Here is a 15961-nt window from a genome sequence, read left to right as displayed (position 1 = left end):
GAGGGTCAGAGGGAGAGAGAGATCATCTTAAGCAGGCTCCATGTCCAGTTTGGAGCCCAAATGAGGGGCTTGATCTCAGGACCGTGTGATCATGACCTGAGCCAAAATCGAGTCAGATGCTTATCCAACTGAGCTACCCAGGCACCCCTAATGTTTCATCTTTTACTGTACAAACATTTGTTTTTTTAAACATCCCCATAAAACTCAAATTTATTATTTTACATTAACATTATGGAAGTTAAAGAAAGTAATAAGTTGTCTCATGGACTTGAAGGTGACTTCTTAATTCTCTCTCACTTCCTAAACCCCATGAAGCAGTCACTACATTTATAAGGTAAGTCAGCTTAGTGCTTGAAATCTAGATGAATATTAAGTTCTTCAGTTTGTCTTGTCGAATATTCACCATATTGACATAAATTAACCCCTTCAGATAAATGTGAATTCAACTGTTTGCAATATTCTAGCATCCTTGAAAAGCCTTTCCCAGTCATCACAAGCATGAGGAGAAATTTAAGTATCTCTGTAGCAACACCTGTTAACATTTGCAAGAAGTCTCCTCCGAAAACCACATACTTGACATACAAAGAAGTTTTTACATTTGTCAGAGGTAATTTTGCTGAAGAGGCTGTAGCTGTCCATCTTCTCCGTGGTTATATTTATTATTAACTCTTTAGTTATGTCCACTTACCACATGGGTGTGGAAGTCTTCTGGGTCGACTGTTTCATGTTCACGAAACTGACACAAGTACCATTCATCACAGCTGTGCTCCCGGAAATGTAGGTCGAGGTCACTGCATGAGGAGAACTGTACATTGTGCAGCTCACACCAATAAAGGTGGTCAATAAAATGGGTGTCTGCAGTGTGCTGGCTGAGATTCTCAAAAATCACTGTTTTATAGTCACAGTATCTATAAATGTAGGGCTCGTCTTCATGCAGTTTGCGTGTTCGATCAGAAGCACGTTGGTAGAGAAACTGTTCTTGCATGCTTGACACATATCTGAATCAGTACGCTTATGCTTCAGGATCATATGCTGATTTAAATCAGAAAAATATTTGCTGATAGGGTTTTGGGAGTAATGGTGGGGTTTGGAGCCGACAGTCAAGAAAGACTTCTGGAAGATGTCTTTGGTGCAAAACAGTGATTTTATTAATGCACAGGCACAAGACCCATGGGCATGAAGAGCTGTACTGGGGTCGTGATGGGTAACTCATTATATATCCTCAGGTTGGGAGGGGGTCAGGGATAGAGAAAGTCTCTAAGGTATTTTGGAAGCAAGGTTTCCAGGATCTTGAGGGGCTGGCTGTTGTTAGGAAAACATCATTTATTACTGTTAGTAAAACCTCAGCCATGAGAGCCTTCAGATGTATATCAGGGGCCATATGCTTGGAGTATAATTGCCAATATATACTCGGGGGTTAAAGAAAAAGGAAGTTTGCAAAGGAATTTTTATGTGTTTAAAGAGACTCACAGGATCCTGGTTGGGGTGGGGCAGACAGGATAATGTTAAGCCAAGATACCCTTTTGCCCCTAGCAAAGTGTCATCATCAAGGCAGCTGAGCTCCTAGAGGGAGGTCACTCTGCCTGTTTCAAGGACTTGTCAGTGGGATGTTGGCCATAAGGGAATTTAATTTTTTTTAATTTTTTTTAACGTTTATTCATCTTTGAGAGACAGAGCATGAGTGGGGAAGGGGTAGAGAGAGGGAGACACAGAATCCGAAGCAGGCTCCAGGCTCTGAGCTGTCAGCACAGAGCCTGATGCGGGGCTCAAACTCACGAACTGCAAGATCATGACCTGAGCTGAAGTCAGATGCTCAACCGACTGAGCCACCCAGGTGCCCCGGGAATTTGATTTTTCATTTGCCTTAGTTTCCCACATCACCATGGCAACCACTTAAACCCCCCTTACATCTTGATGAGGGTGATATTAGGGCTCCAGGAAACAGAGTCTATAGGTTTCTGGAGATTAGGCTATGGATAAGATTGCCTTTTTCTCGCAGTTTACTAAGTTATCTGTAAACTGATAACCCTGTCAGTTTAACCATTTGTTTTCTGTCCTTTTCCTTTGCTCTTAGGCAGCCAGGAGTGTCTGAGGACCATCACACATATCCCACCTGGCTGGGGGGGGTGGGGTGGGGGGGGCGGGGAGGTGCTGTTAGCCTATACTTTGCCCTCAGCTTGCCTTATGGTCCCTCATTACTGTTGAACTCACAAACTTCACATTTCTAGATGCCACTGCTCTATTAGCTCTCAGTAAAGGCTACTTCTGCTGGGCCATCACATTCAAAGCTTGGCTCTTGCCAAGAATTTTGGAAAGCTTAGCTGGAGTCTCCCCTTCAGTTTGGTTGTGGAGACTATCAAGGAATTGTTTTCTGTCTCTATATCATAATCTTCAGAAATTGCATGCACTTCTGCAGCAATTGGAACATCTTCAGCAGTGTGAATTTCTATAGGACTCTGCTCTTGAGTTTGTTGGTTGACTGATTCAGGTTGTAAAGGGCAAACATAGCTAGCCTCCTGTAGCCCAAGAGTAAACTATGACCTATACAAGCTTAGAAGGACCACAGAGTGTGAGATGCTGAACCAGTGTTTGTTTTGGGCTTTCATAGAAGTGCTGCTCCTGTTCCCAAAATATTAGTTCTGCTTAAAACCACATTTGCTGAGTTACTGAGAGATAAAACTCCCTCTTAACTGCTTGTTTGAGCTTCTGTAAACCTGCTTGGCGTAATCACCCTTCCCCATTCTCAGGCACCGCATTCTGTTCGAACTAGATAGAAGACTAATATTGTAAACAACATGATTCAGCATTCAACTAGCTAGTCAACAAGTTATATTTTAAAATTCTTCAGGACTGTGTGATTGGTGCCCGCCTCATATTTTAAAGACCTACAACACTGTGTGATTGGTGCCCGCCCTTTCAAACTGCCACCCTTTGCAACCCGAGTGGTCGATACAGCCTTTATGAGACATTCCCAAAGCTTGTTCGGGGCCAGACTTTCGGGACCTGTTGTATTTCCCTGTCTGGCCCGGCCGTAATAAACTTGTTTTGATCCTGTTTTTGCTGTCCGAAGTTCATAAGTGATCACGACCTGTTAGTGTCAGGCGTTGGGCGGGGTAAAGATAGGAGTTAGAGTCAAAAAGAATTTTTGCAGTTTAAGGCTTTATTGGGAACTAAGGTTCCGGGCGAGGTTCCGTGACTCAAGGAGTGAGAGGAGTCAGGGAAGTCGCCCCCGGGTATGGTGGGGTAAGGTTTTTAAGCTGCAGCAGTTCCCGGTTTAGGTTCGGGTGGGTCTTTCTTTCGCGCCAGGTTGTGCTGTTGCACGGTAATTGGTTGACCTTCAGTTCGTTCGGGCGAGCTGCTCGGGGCTTTCCGTTGGGTTGTGCTGGCGCCGGGAGATTGGTTGCCCTTCAGTTTCTTCCGGCGCGCTGGCGAGAGGGCCGTCTCCTTCCAGGGACATCCTAACACCACCTACAACAAGGTGAGTCACACACTCTTCACAAATTTCAGTATCAGCAGATTTTTTTTTGTGGGAAAGGCAGTGTGGTCTAGAATTCTAAGTAGAGGACTGGGAGCCAGGTAGTAATGGTTTTTCTTTCTGGCCTTGATTCCATCTGTAAATTTTAGGAAGTCATTTGATGTCCCTCTATCAGAATCATCATTTTTGGTGTCAAAATAAGTTTGGTTGTCTCATGGAACAGACACCAAAACAATGGCCAGAAAAAATTCCATTGAATCCACCCGCAATTCTGCAGTTTTTACAAGACTATCTGCATTTCCTGCTTGGATTTAAAAAGTCTCTTCAAACGGTAGATTTTATTCAGATTTTATAATTTTCTTCTTAAACATATTTAACGGCATTTAAATCTCTAATCTGAATGGAATTTATTTTGACATGTAGTGTGTGATAGTGGATCCAGTCACATTTTTTTCCTCCAGAGAACATGGCTAATTGTTTTAGGACGACTTACTGATAAACCGTTTGGCATACTGAATTGGAATTCCATCCTTTTTTGAAAATTTGTTTTAATGTTTTTATTTATTTTTGAAGGAGAGAGAGAGAGACAGAGCATGAGCGGGGAAGGAGCAGAGAGAGAGGGAGACACAGAATCAGAAGCAGCCTCCAGGCTCTGAGCTGCCAGCACAGAGCCCAACGCGGGGCTCGAACTCACAGACCGTGAGATCATGACCTGAGCCGAAGTCAGACGCTCAACCGACTGAGCCACCCAGGCGCCCCTGGAATTCCATCCTTATTTAAAAAACAATTATTATAATTTTTTTAATGTTTATTTATTTTAGAGAGAGAAAGACAGAGCATGAATGGGGGAGGGGCAGAGAGAGAGAGAGAGAGAGAGAGAGAGAGAGAGAGAACCTGAAGCAGGCTCCAGGCTCCAGGCTCTAGCTGTCAGCATGGAATCCAGCGCGAGGCTCGAACTCACAAACTGTGCGATCATGACCTGAGCCAGAAGTCGGACACATTGGTTTCGAGAACTCTTGTGTACTATTAATATATTAATATATTTATGTATGTGCGTTATGCACTCTTGATTATGGTAGCTTTATATGTTTTAATATGTCATGGTAAATATATAATGTTGGGTAATATTTGTTGTATGTTATGCAGTAGGTGTTCAGCTTGGCCTTCTTCACAGGTCAGCTGGTAGTGTATGCAGACAGGTGGGATTAGTATTAGGGTCTGTGCGTTTGAAGGAGCAAACACTTCTTTCCATCTAATTTAGAGGCTTCTTTCACTAGATAAAGATCTTCTGCTGGGTTTCAGGGATGGTGGCTTTGCCTCTGGGATCAAGTTGAGTGGGGTTGGAGCCATGTGATACCACAGCTCCTGGATCTGTAGAAGGGCCTGTGGTTGGAAATCCTATTAATAGGGAAAAGGACCTTATCTGGGTCCTGGGAAGACAGGACTGCCTCCAGGACCTTGGTCAGGGCTGGCACGGGGTCTTCAGGGTCCACAGGTGGCAGTGGTGGGGTTTTGGAGTGGTGGGGGGTCCAGAGCCTATTTCCAAGAAAGAATTCTTGAGACATCTTGGTGCAAAAAAAAGTGGTTTTATTAAAGCATAGGGACAGGATCCATAGGCAGAAAGAGCTGCACTGGGGTTGTGAAGAGTGGCAGGTTATATACTGTGGAGTTGGGGGAGGTAAAGGCAAAAGGAGGGCCTCCTGAAGGACTTTTACGTGTTCAAGAGGACTCACAAGATGCCAGGGGTCTTGCTATTGTCAAGCTAAGGTTGTTTTCCCTCTAGTAATGCATTAACATTAAGACAGTAGGAAGTTGCTGGAGAACTGTTATACTCTGTATTTGCCTCAAGCATTTGTTACTGGGCTGCTGGTTAGAAAGAAATTTAATTTTACCTGTCATCTCCTTCTTGCCTTTGTTCCCCCTATCATTTTGGAGGGGAGGGTGATATCAGGGCTCTAGGAAACTGAGTACACAGGTTTCTGGAGATTAGGCTATTGATAAGATTGCCTTTTTCTTGTAACTTACTAAGACATTTGTAAACTAATGGAGATTCCTGTCCTGTGACTGTGATCTGTATCAGTTAACCATTTGTCTTCTTTCCTTTCCTTTGTTCTTGGGCAGCCAGGAGTGCCTGTGGAATATCACACACATCCCACCTCGGGATGGGGGGAGGGCAGGGTTTGGGGGGGGGGTGTTGTGCTAGCTTGTGCTTGACCCTCAGCTTGCCTTATGGTCCCTCATTAGCTTGGCTATTTTCCCAGTTGTGTGGAAAGGTATGGCTCTCTCACTAGCCATGTGTGAATAGCTCCACAACGCAGCTCACAGGAGCTGCAGCCATGTCATAGAGCTGCCTTAGGTTCCACATCCATGACCGAGTCCTGTAGGCCTGCTTCAGTGGGCACTGATGGATGGGGCTCCCCCTCGGTCCCTCTGTGGGCATGATTCTTCCTACATCATGTCTCAGAGTCTGGACCTGGGTTGTGGGCTGCTTCAAAATCTACAGGGACACAGATGGACACCAATCCTTCTGGATTCCTCTGTGGGAAGACCACAGCTGAGAGAGACTAGAGCTGGGTCATAGGCTGGCTGTTCAAGGTCTGCCTCTCAGAGTGAGGTCAGCAGGCCTGTTACCTGAGGCATGGTGGATGTGTCTCCTTCCAGGGCCTGAGGGATTTTGCTGGTGCCATGGCCAAATGGGGCTGTAGCCAAGTCCACTTGGGGTTATGGCTGTTTCCAGGTGTGTACCTGGGACCACGGTCAGTGAGCTGACCACCCGGGCACAGGTCTACTTTTTCAAAATGCCCCTTTGCATTCTCAGGCTCTTCTGGGATTTTGCTGAAACTCCCACAAATGGGGGGGGGGGGGGTCTCTAGAATTTAGAAAAGGCAAGGGAACAAACTTTCTCAAGCACCTCCAGAGAGAAAGCAGCCCTGCTGATGCATTTTAGACTTCTGACCTCCAGAAACATAAAATAATAAATGTGTGTGATTTTAAGCCACTCAGCTTAATGGCAAGGTGTTACAGCTTCAAAAGGAAATTAATACACCTCTCTTCCAAAATCTGCCCACTTTATTGCCACTGGCTAACTGGCTAGGTCACAGCCTCATCATTCATCATCTCTCCCTTCAACCACTTCAACCATCTCCTAACTGTCCCCTCTGCCTCCACTTTCTCCCACTCAGAGTAATCCTGAGGTCCTCATGCTACACCTGTGTTTACGCGTGGCGCCAGTGCTCCATTGCTTTCAAATCCTTAATATATCAAAGTAGACTCTCAATAGTCTGTCCTCCGTCTACATATCTAGACTTATTTCCAATAACGCAGTCATCAGTTCCATATACCCTCCTGAAACACCTCGGTCTTGAATTTCTCCATGTTAATGTGTATGTGGTTCCTTTCTCCTCTAGGTCCCTCTCTCCTCTCTACTTCCTACCCAACCCATTCTCCAGTTAAGCTTCTAGCGATCATTTGGTGCTCAGTGCTCAGTGTATTCTCCCACAAGAAGTTTTTGGTGAATCCTAAGTGTTGGTGATGATGTGGAAAATGTGGATCATCACTCATTTCTTGGGGGAATGCAAAGTAGCGAAGCCACTTTGAAAAAGCAGTTTAGCAGATTCTTACAAATGAAATGCAAATTTACCATGTGACTCAGTAATTACACCATGAGTTGTCTACCCCAAAGAAATGAAAACACGTGTCAACACAGAGACACACATGCAAAAGTTCACCCATCATAACCCCAAACTGGAATATCCAAGTGTCTACCAACTCTGGATAAATAGGACTACATTTATTTATACATGTGAGTATTATTCTGCAAACATAAGAAACAAAATGCTGATATGTGTTTTCTACATAGATAACCCTCAAAAATCGTTACGCCAAGTGAAAGAAGCCAGAATCAAAAGACCACATATTATATGATTCCATTTACATAAAATATCTAGAAAAGGCCAGTTTATAGAGACAGGAAGCAGATAAGGCATTGCCTAGGACTAGGTGGGAGTGGACATTAACTGCAAATGGAGACAAGGGAACATTTTGGAGTGTTAGAAATGTTCTAAAACTGCATTGTGATGATGGTTGCATAACTCTCTGTTTACTAAAATTATTGAATTTACATTTTGAATGGGTGAATTTAATGGTATGCAAATTATACCTCAATTTCATTAAATAAATTAAAAAAATTTTTAACATTTATTCATTTTTTGAGAGACAGAGCACAAGGTGGGAGGGGGGGAGAGAGAGAGAGAGAGAGAGAGAGAGAGAGAGAGAATCCGAAGCAGACTCCAGGCCCCAAGATGTTCAGCACAGAGCCTAACGTGGGACTTGAACTCATGAGCCATGAGATCATGACTTTTGCCAAAGTCGGACGCTTAACCTACTGAGCCACCCAGGCACCCCTCATGAAATAAATTTTTAAATATTTTCTCTGGAATTACTCAAGATGACTTGAAAACCTTTTACCTTTCTTTTCAATAGGTTCTTTTATACACCAACATTATTATCTCACCACTCCGTATTACAATCATGTTTACCTCTTTGGTCCCCTCCTCAATTTGTAGGGACAAATTACAAATTAGACAATAATTACACACTGCTAGAAACTTAATGGAATCAAAGTGAATTGAAGCCACCCCAATATTATTGAAAAATTATTATTTTTTTCAGTAATTTCAAGATCTAACTATATATGTATGTATATATATCTATATCGATATCGATATAGATATATCTCCAATACTTGTTTTTTTGTTCAGTTTGGTTTTGTCCCAAAACCAAAAATTCCAGCTATGATATTGTTTTAATTCCCTTCACAGTCTTCACCACCTGATTTCATTAGGGGTCCTCAGAAACAGACACTGAGCCAATGATTCATGTGCAAGTGCTTTACTGGGAGAAGTAAGGAACAAGGACATGGGTTAGAGACAGGAGAAGTGATACAGGGAACAAAATATATCCAATAAAGCATACCGTAAGTCAGCTCCCACAACAAGTGAGCAGAGTTTTCATCCTGTGGGAAAATACTGGAAATTGGCACAAAATGGAAATATGAGAATTATCACAGCTACGGAGTAAAGAAGATGGTATGCCTCACACCTCTCCATCAAGATCTGTCCATGCTGGGGCATACTTCCCTGTTACTTCTACCCTCATGCACCTGTTGCTGAACATTGGCAGTCATAACATTGTTATGTGGTGGACAAAGCAAAAGGATCCCGGGGAACGAAGGAGAAATGCTGGTATCTTCTACTACTCCATTCTTCACTGCAGACTCATTTCTATCAAAATTCTTTTTAACAAGTGAAGTGAGTTCTGAATACAATTCACAAGTGTGTAACTACAACTCCTGATAATACCTACTATGAATACTCTCCCCCCAGAATAGTCTTAGTCTATTGTAATCATTATTACATGTTTTAGGATCTTGGGGGCATATCTTAAAACCACAATAATGGGGAAATAAAGGTCCAATAGAACATGAAATGGGCAGAGAACAAGAAGAAAGGAAGGAAAGAAGGCAGAAGAAAGACAAATATGAGGCAATATCTCAGTGATATCCTATGCAATATGTTGCCTACAAACCTGAACAAATGAGGTTTCAAATCAAGATCCCTACTCTTATTTTTTTTTTCAACGTTTATTTATTTTTGGGACAGAGGGAGACAGAGCATGAACGGGGGAGGGGCAGAGAGAGAGGGAGACACAGAATCGGAAACAGGCTCCAGGCTCTGAGCCATCAGCCCAGAGCCTGACGCGGGGCTTGAACTCCCGGACCGCGAGATCATGACCTGGCTGAAGTCGGACGCTTAACCGACTGCGCCACCCAGGCGCCCCAAGATCCCTACTCTTAAAGTTGAAAATCCACATCAGTGTTTTCAGGAACACTAAGATAGCAAACTTAGGAGCATGGGATCATATTCAGGTTTCCATGTTGGGATCCATCCCGATCTCAATCTTTTTGAAAAAGAGGGAAAATATCTTAAGTAAATGTCAAATACATAAATTTACAGATGTAGATCAACAAGCACAGTCTTGATATGGCAAGCACTTTGGTTATGACTATTGTATGGTTTCCATTCTGTTTCCTCCAGGGAGAAACAGACTTACAACCAAATTAAGGTAAAGGATGTCAGCATTTGAGAAGACAGTTTTGGGAGGAAACCATGCAGGCACTTGCTATAAGTGCTTCACATCGAGTATTAAAAATCTCAGGAATGACTGTAGGAAAGCTAACCAAAGATAGAATGTTATGGGCTGCAAACAGGGAAGACAAACGAAAAAAGGAATTACTGAAGAGATTATTGAGGAGAAACTAATACAAAACCAAAACCAAATGAAGGCAAAGTCATGGGGACTTTGAGAACAGAAGAAGTGACGCATATCTTTTAGGGGAGGAAGAAAACCAAGAGATTTATATGCACAATTATTTGCCTTTTGGAGCTCACAATGTCTACTTGGTTCTGAGGCCAGTGGCCCATCATGGACAAAGGGCTCCACGACTATGGAGTCTTCTCAGGGCCCCCTTCACATCCTTGTTCCTGAGGCTGTAGATGAAGGGGTTCAGCATGGGGGTGACCACAGTGTACATCACTGAGGCAATTGGGATTCTCTGGGAAGAATGGATCCCAGCAGGACTGAGATAGAGCCCCAAGCTTGCCCCATAGTACAAGGAGACCACAGAGAGATGTGAGCCACAGGTTGAAAATGCTTTATATTTTCCTGCTGCAGAGGACATTCTCATTAAAGAGGAGACGATCAGAGAGTAGGAAAAGAAGATCCCAGTCAGAGGAAACACACCCAGTATGGCAGTCGACACATAAAAGAAGATATTATTGATACGAGTGTCAGAGCAGGCTACCTGGAGAATCTGAACCATTTCACAGAAGAAATGTGGAATTTCCGTACCTGTACAGAAGGTCAGCCGCCTCACCAGTAGGACATTAATCAGGGAGACCCAGAAAATGATGAGCCAACACACCAGAACCAGCAGGCCACAGAGTCGTGGGTTCATAATGACTGTGTAGTGCAGGGGGTGGCAGATGGCCACAAACCTGTCATAGGCCATCACGGTCAGGAGGAAACCATCCATTCCAGCAAAAATCATAAAAAAATACAGCTGAGTGAGGCATCCAGGGTAGGAGATGTCTTTGCTCTGTGCCTGGATGTTTACCAGCATCTTCGGGACAGTGGTGGAAATGAAACAGATGTCAACAGAGGACAGGTTAGAGAGGAAGAAGTACATGGGGGTGTGGAGGTTGGAGTCAGAGAGGATGGCCAGGATGATGAGCAGGTTTCCTAGCACAGTGACTAGGTACATGAACAGAAACAAGCCAAAGAGGAGGGGCTGCAGTTCTGGGTCATCTGAGAGGCCCCGGAGGAAGAATTCTGATACTCTGGTATGGTTTCCTGCTTCCATGTGTCTGATGTGTCTCCTAGAGAAGGAGTGAAAAGAAATATTTAGTGCCTAGCCAACTGGGACATCAGCCAGTCATTACCTTTATAATACCATCTTTAAAAATTTTTTAATGTTTATTTATTTTTGAAGGAGAAAGAGAGCATGGGCAGGGGAGGGGCAAAGTGAGAGGGAGACACAGAATCCGAAGCAGGCTCCAGGCTCTGAGCTGTCAGCACAGAGCCCAACGCAGAGCTTGAACTCATGAACTGTGAGATCGTGACCTGAGCCAAAGTCAAATGCCGACTCTGTCAGTAACCGACTGAGCCACCCAGGCGCCCTTCTAATACCACCTTTAGGTGGACATCCTTCACCCTCCATTAGTTCTTCCAAAGGTAAGATTCGCTCAGTCAAATGGTAGCTCATTTTCAATCTAAATGTTCTTAGGTATCCTTTTAAAAATTTAGCAGACATCTCTTTTTATCTCCTATTCACTGATCTAATTCTATTTGAAGCCATGTACATAAACCAATTTCTTCTATGACCATTCAAAATAACTGAAGACATTGAATGTCTTTCTTTGATAATCTCCACTATTCAAAGACCTGTATACTAGTTACTTAATGTGTATTCTCAAGTCAAATAGCCTTAATTTTATGCTTCATATCAATGTGACATAACTATTGTCTTATTATTTTTCATTCTAAATATGTGGTTATGGATATTTACTTCTTTGAGGATTCAAAGGGCTCGGGTGCAGTAAATAAATGATAGTTTTTTGGTCAATAAATGATAGCTTTTTAAAATCAACCTATTCCTTTTTACTTTTTTTTTTTTTTTTTTTTTTTAACGTTTATTTATTTTTGGGACAGAGAGAGACAGAGCATGAACGGGGGAGGGGCAGAGAGAGAGGGAGACACAGAATCGGAAACAGGCTCCAGGCTCTGAACCATCAGCCCAGAGCCCGACGCGGGGCTCGAACTCACGGACCGCGAGATCGTGACCTGGCTGAAGTCGGACGCTTAACCGACTGCGCCACCCAGGCGCCCCTATTCCTTTTTACTTTTGATATACAACTCTCCCAAAAGACAGCATACAGCTGTGGTTTAGAACACAGGATCTGAGTCAGACTTGCTGGAATAGAAATTTGGTCTACCAACTTACTCTCTGTGTGACCCTGAGAAAGTTAATCTCTCATAGCTGCAGATAGTACACCCCTACAATGGAAGTGGTAAGTGTTCCCTACACCATAAGCCTGGTGAGTGAAGTAAATGAGATGATGCACGTAACGTTTCTACTGTGATTCTTGTGACATTCTGTGGACACTTGATAAATGTGAGATTCTGTCCTTACCATCACTGTGGTCTGTCTGTCTTCTATGGCTATTGCTTACCAATATTAAACTGAGAGAGCCATCAGAGGTGGAACTGTGATCATTATAAACACAGCAGGCCTGGTAGCTCTTTTGAACACCATCAAGTACTTCTAATTAATGAAGATCCTATGCCTCCCTCTTTCAAATACCATCTGCCAAGTGGACTCATCCAAGAACAGGGAAGAGCAGATGGACTACATAGATTTTAAAAAAAGGTGAAACAAAAGCACACACACATTAAAGCAAAACACGAAACTTGTATGGGAGCGTGTGCTCATGTGCACTCACTCTAGAGCAGGGGTGTGTTATATTAAAACTTAGCACTTTAATTGCGGAAAAATAATCAATAGATTTCATCAAAAATATGCAAAAATTGGGGCACCTGGGTGGCTCAGTCAGTTAGGCATCCGACTCTTGGTTTCAGCTTAGGTCATGATCTCCAAGTCACAGGATCAAGCCCCACATAGGGCTCTATGCCACCCTGGGCCTGGAGCATGCTTGAGATTCTCTCTCTCTCTCTCTCTCTCTCTCTCTCTCTCTCTCTCTCTCTCTCTCCCCCCAGCTTATGCATGCTCTCTCTCCCTCTCTCTCAAAAAAAATTAAAAGATTAAAAAATATCTTTAAAAAATATCTTTAACCCTTTCACAGCCAGCACCGAGAGCTATGGGCATCTCTCGGGACAACTGGCACAAGCACCGCAAGACCGGGGGCAAGAGAAAGCCCTACCACGAGACGCGGAAGTAGGAGCTGGGACGCCCCGCTGCCGACGCTAAGATTGGCCCCCGCCGTATACCTGCAGTCCGAATTCGGGGAGGCAGTAAAGTGTCTTGAGGCTGGACGTGGGGAACTTCTCCTGGGGCTCTGAGTGTTGTACGCGCAAAACAAAGATTATGGATGTTGTCTACAATGCATCCAACAACGAACTGGTCCGCACCAAGACCTTGGTGAAGAAACGTATCGTGCTCATTGATAGCACACAGTACCGGCAGTGGTACGGGTCTCACTATGCACTGCCCCTGGGCCACAAGAAGGGGGCCAAGCTGACTCCCGAGGAGGAGGAGATTTTAAACAAAAAACGATCAAAGAAAATTCAGAAGAAATATGATGAAAGGAAAAAGAATGCCAAATTAGCAGTCTTCTGGAGGAGCGGTTCCAGCAGGGCAAGCTTCTTGCATGTATCGCTTCGAGACCAGGCCAGTGTGGCCAAGCAGATGGCTATGTGCTGGAGGGCAAGGAGCTAGAGTTCTATCTGAGGAAAATCAAAGCCCGGAAAGGCAAATAAATCTTCCTCCTTCCTATCTTCGGTCATGTAATAAAGGTGTTTATTATGCCCTGTAAAAAAAAAAAAAAAGTATGGGGCGCCTGGGTGGCTCAGTCAGTTGAGCACCCGACTAGGGCTCAAGTCATGATCTCACGGTTTGTGAGTTTGAGCTCCGCGTCGGGCTCTGTGCTGACAGCTCAGAGCCTGGAGCCTGCTTCTGATTCTGTGTCTCCCTCTCTCTCTGTCCCTCCCCTGCTCATGCTCTGTCTCTGTCTCAGAAATAAATAAATATTTAAAAAAAATTTTTAAGTGTATATATATGTATATATATATATATTCATATAGAAACTTCTATATATTCATAGAAGTTAAAAATGTGTGTATATATATGTATATATATGGGTGGCTCAGTCGGTTAAGCATCTCACTTCTGCTGAGGTCATGATCTCAGGTTAGTGGGTTCCAGCCCCAGGTCGGGCTCTGTGCTGACAGCTCAGAGCCTGGAGCCTGTTTCAGATTCTGTGTGTGTGTCTCTCTCTCTCTGCCCCTCCCCTGCTCATGTTTCTCTCTCTCTCTCTCTCTCTCTCTCTCTCTCTCTCTCTCTCTCTCAAAAATAAATAAACATTAAAAAATTTTTTTTAACTTAAAAGGCAAAGGGGTGCCTGGGTGGCTCCATCAGTTAGTTGAGTGTCCGACTTTGGCTCAGGTCATGATCTCACAGTTGGTGGGTTCAAGACCCACATTGGGCTTTACACGGACAGCACAGAGCATGCTTTGGATTCTCTCTCTCTCTCTCTCTCTCTCTCTCTCTCTCTCTGCCCCTCCCCTGCTCATGTTCTCTCTCTCTCTCTCTCTCTCTCTCTCTCCCTCTCTCTCTCAAAAATAAATAAACATTAAAAAAATTTTTTTTAGCTTAAAAGGCAAAGGGGTGCCTGGGTGGCTCCGTCAGTTAGTTGAGTGTCCGACTTTGGCTCAGGTCATGATCTCACAGTTGGTGGGTTCAAGACCCACATTGGGCTTTACACGGACAGCACAGAGCATGCTTTGGATTCTCTGTCTCTCTCTCTCTCTCTCTCTCTCTGTGCTCCTCCCCTGCTCATTCTTTCTCAAAAATAAACATTAAAAAAAAAAAACTTAAAAGGCAAAAAATTTAAAAGGCAAAGTTAACATAACAGTAAATGTTTACTTTATGCATGATTGAAAGAGGTCCTTGTTATTACTAATGCCTAGAGAGTGCAGTTAATTAAAGAGAGAAGCAATTATTGAGGACCAATTTTGTCTGGGGAGTTGCATAGAAAAGTCTTTTCTGAAATTGTATTCTTGAACTGCAAGAGTAAGGATGGGCAATTGTTCATCAAGGGAAAGAAGGAAAGGGCACTCATTTGGGGTGGGGAGAACAGAATGTGCACTTTCCTCATGGTTGGATGAGCTGAGTAATGGAACATTTTTGAGAGGCCAGTGAGAAGGAGAGCAGACAGTGAGGTTCAGGACAGACGGAGCACGTGAGGAGCACAAGTGGGGCATCCTATACTATGCCTAAATGTGCCTCTCATGTTGGTGATTTTATGTTTATTTGTGGGTCAGAGGTCATGACTATTTTTGCTCTCCATTGTCTTTCTAGAGATATACTTGGTGCCTACACTCACTAGGTGTTCAACACATGAAATGTTAGATGTATAATAATGACTGAAACCAAAAGTGTCCACTATAACACTACAAAGGAATCTTTAAGCTCAACATATGATTAAACGTAGACCAAAAAAAATAGAATAATAGGGTTAAATACAACACAGTCATACCTCTTTAAAAAGAGTAATATATCATAAACACGTAACACAAGTATTTCAGGAATGGAAAGTTCCTTAATGCTAGGGTGTTTGCTAAAAGTATGCATCTCAAAAATAGAGAAATGAAGAGGAATCATAAGCATAATCACAATGGAAAAAGTATTTGAGAAAATGTAACAGCCATTACTGTGGTTAGCTGCCTGGAAAAAGCCTCTTGCTACATGAAGAAACTTCGGTCAATTTCTTAACCGGATAAAGAATAGTTGTTTAAAATTGCGGCCAACAGGGTATTCTACATTAAGACACTAAATTATTTCTGTTAAATTTGTGAGCAAGCCAAGACAGTTTACTCCGACTTCAATCAGTCAATATTCTCTTGAATATTTATATAGATTAGTAAGAAAGTTGGGGAATGGATATTAGCCTGAATACCGAATGCCAGAAATAATTACATTATTTGTAGGTACATTGTGGACACTAAAGGAAAACAAAAACAACACAGAACTAGTAAGTGCTATCAGTAAGTCAAATCTGCCAGGAAAAACAGGGAATATAATAGAAAAATCCAATCACTTGAGGGACAAAGAAGGCAAATCATGCATAACACACATCGAATGAGTGGGTAATGAATAAATGATGGGACAGGAAATCAAACAGGAACCTAGAA

At 43.2% G+C, this 15961-nt stretch overlaps 1 protein-coding gene and 2 pseudogenes across 1 annotated transcript; 1 reads left to right on the top strand and 2 right to left on the bottom strand.

Annotated features, from left to right (window-relative positions):
* Positions 1–238: 238 nt before the first annotated feature.
* Positions 239–5040, bottom strand: LOC112852252 (zinc finger protein 639 pseudogene; annotated as a pseudogene).
* Positions 5041–9837: 4797 nt separating this feature from the next.
* LOC112853040 (olfactory receptor 7D4-like) lies at positions 9838–10895 on the bottom strand. The gene has a single exon (XM_025916604.2). It carries the CDS (start codon positions 10893–10895, stop codon positions 9957–9959), a length of 939 nt encoding a protein of 312 aa, XP_025772389.2. The 3' UTR covers positions 9838–9956.
* Positions 10896–12872: 1977 nt separating this feature from the next.
* LOC112853041 (small ribosomal subunit protein eS8 pseudogene) lies at positions 12873–13544 on the top strand (annotated as a pseudogene).
* Positions 13545–15961: the final 2417 nt, after the last annotated feature.

The sequence above is a fragment of the Puma concolor genome, chromosome A2 (assembly GCF_028749965.1).
Source record: "Puma concolor isolate L17-30 chromosome A2, mPumCon1.1.hap2, whole genome shotgun sequence".
Lineage (NCBI taxonomy): Eukaryota > Metazoa > Chordata > Mammalia > Carnivora > Felidae > Puma > Puma concolor.
Note: the sequence above shows the minus strand (reverse complement) of the source record. Positions and strands in the feature narration are given on the sequence as shown.

Coding starts and splice junctions, on each gene's coding strand:
- LOC112853040 (XM_025916604.2), bottom strand. CDS start 10,895: ATGGAAGCAGGAAACCATACCAGAGTATCAGAATTCTTCCTCCGGGGC.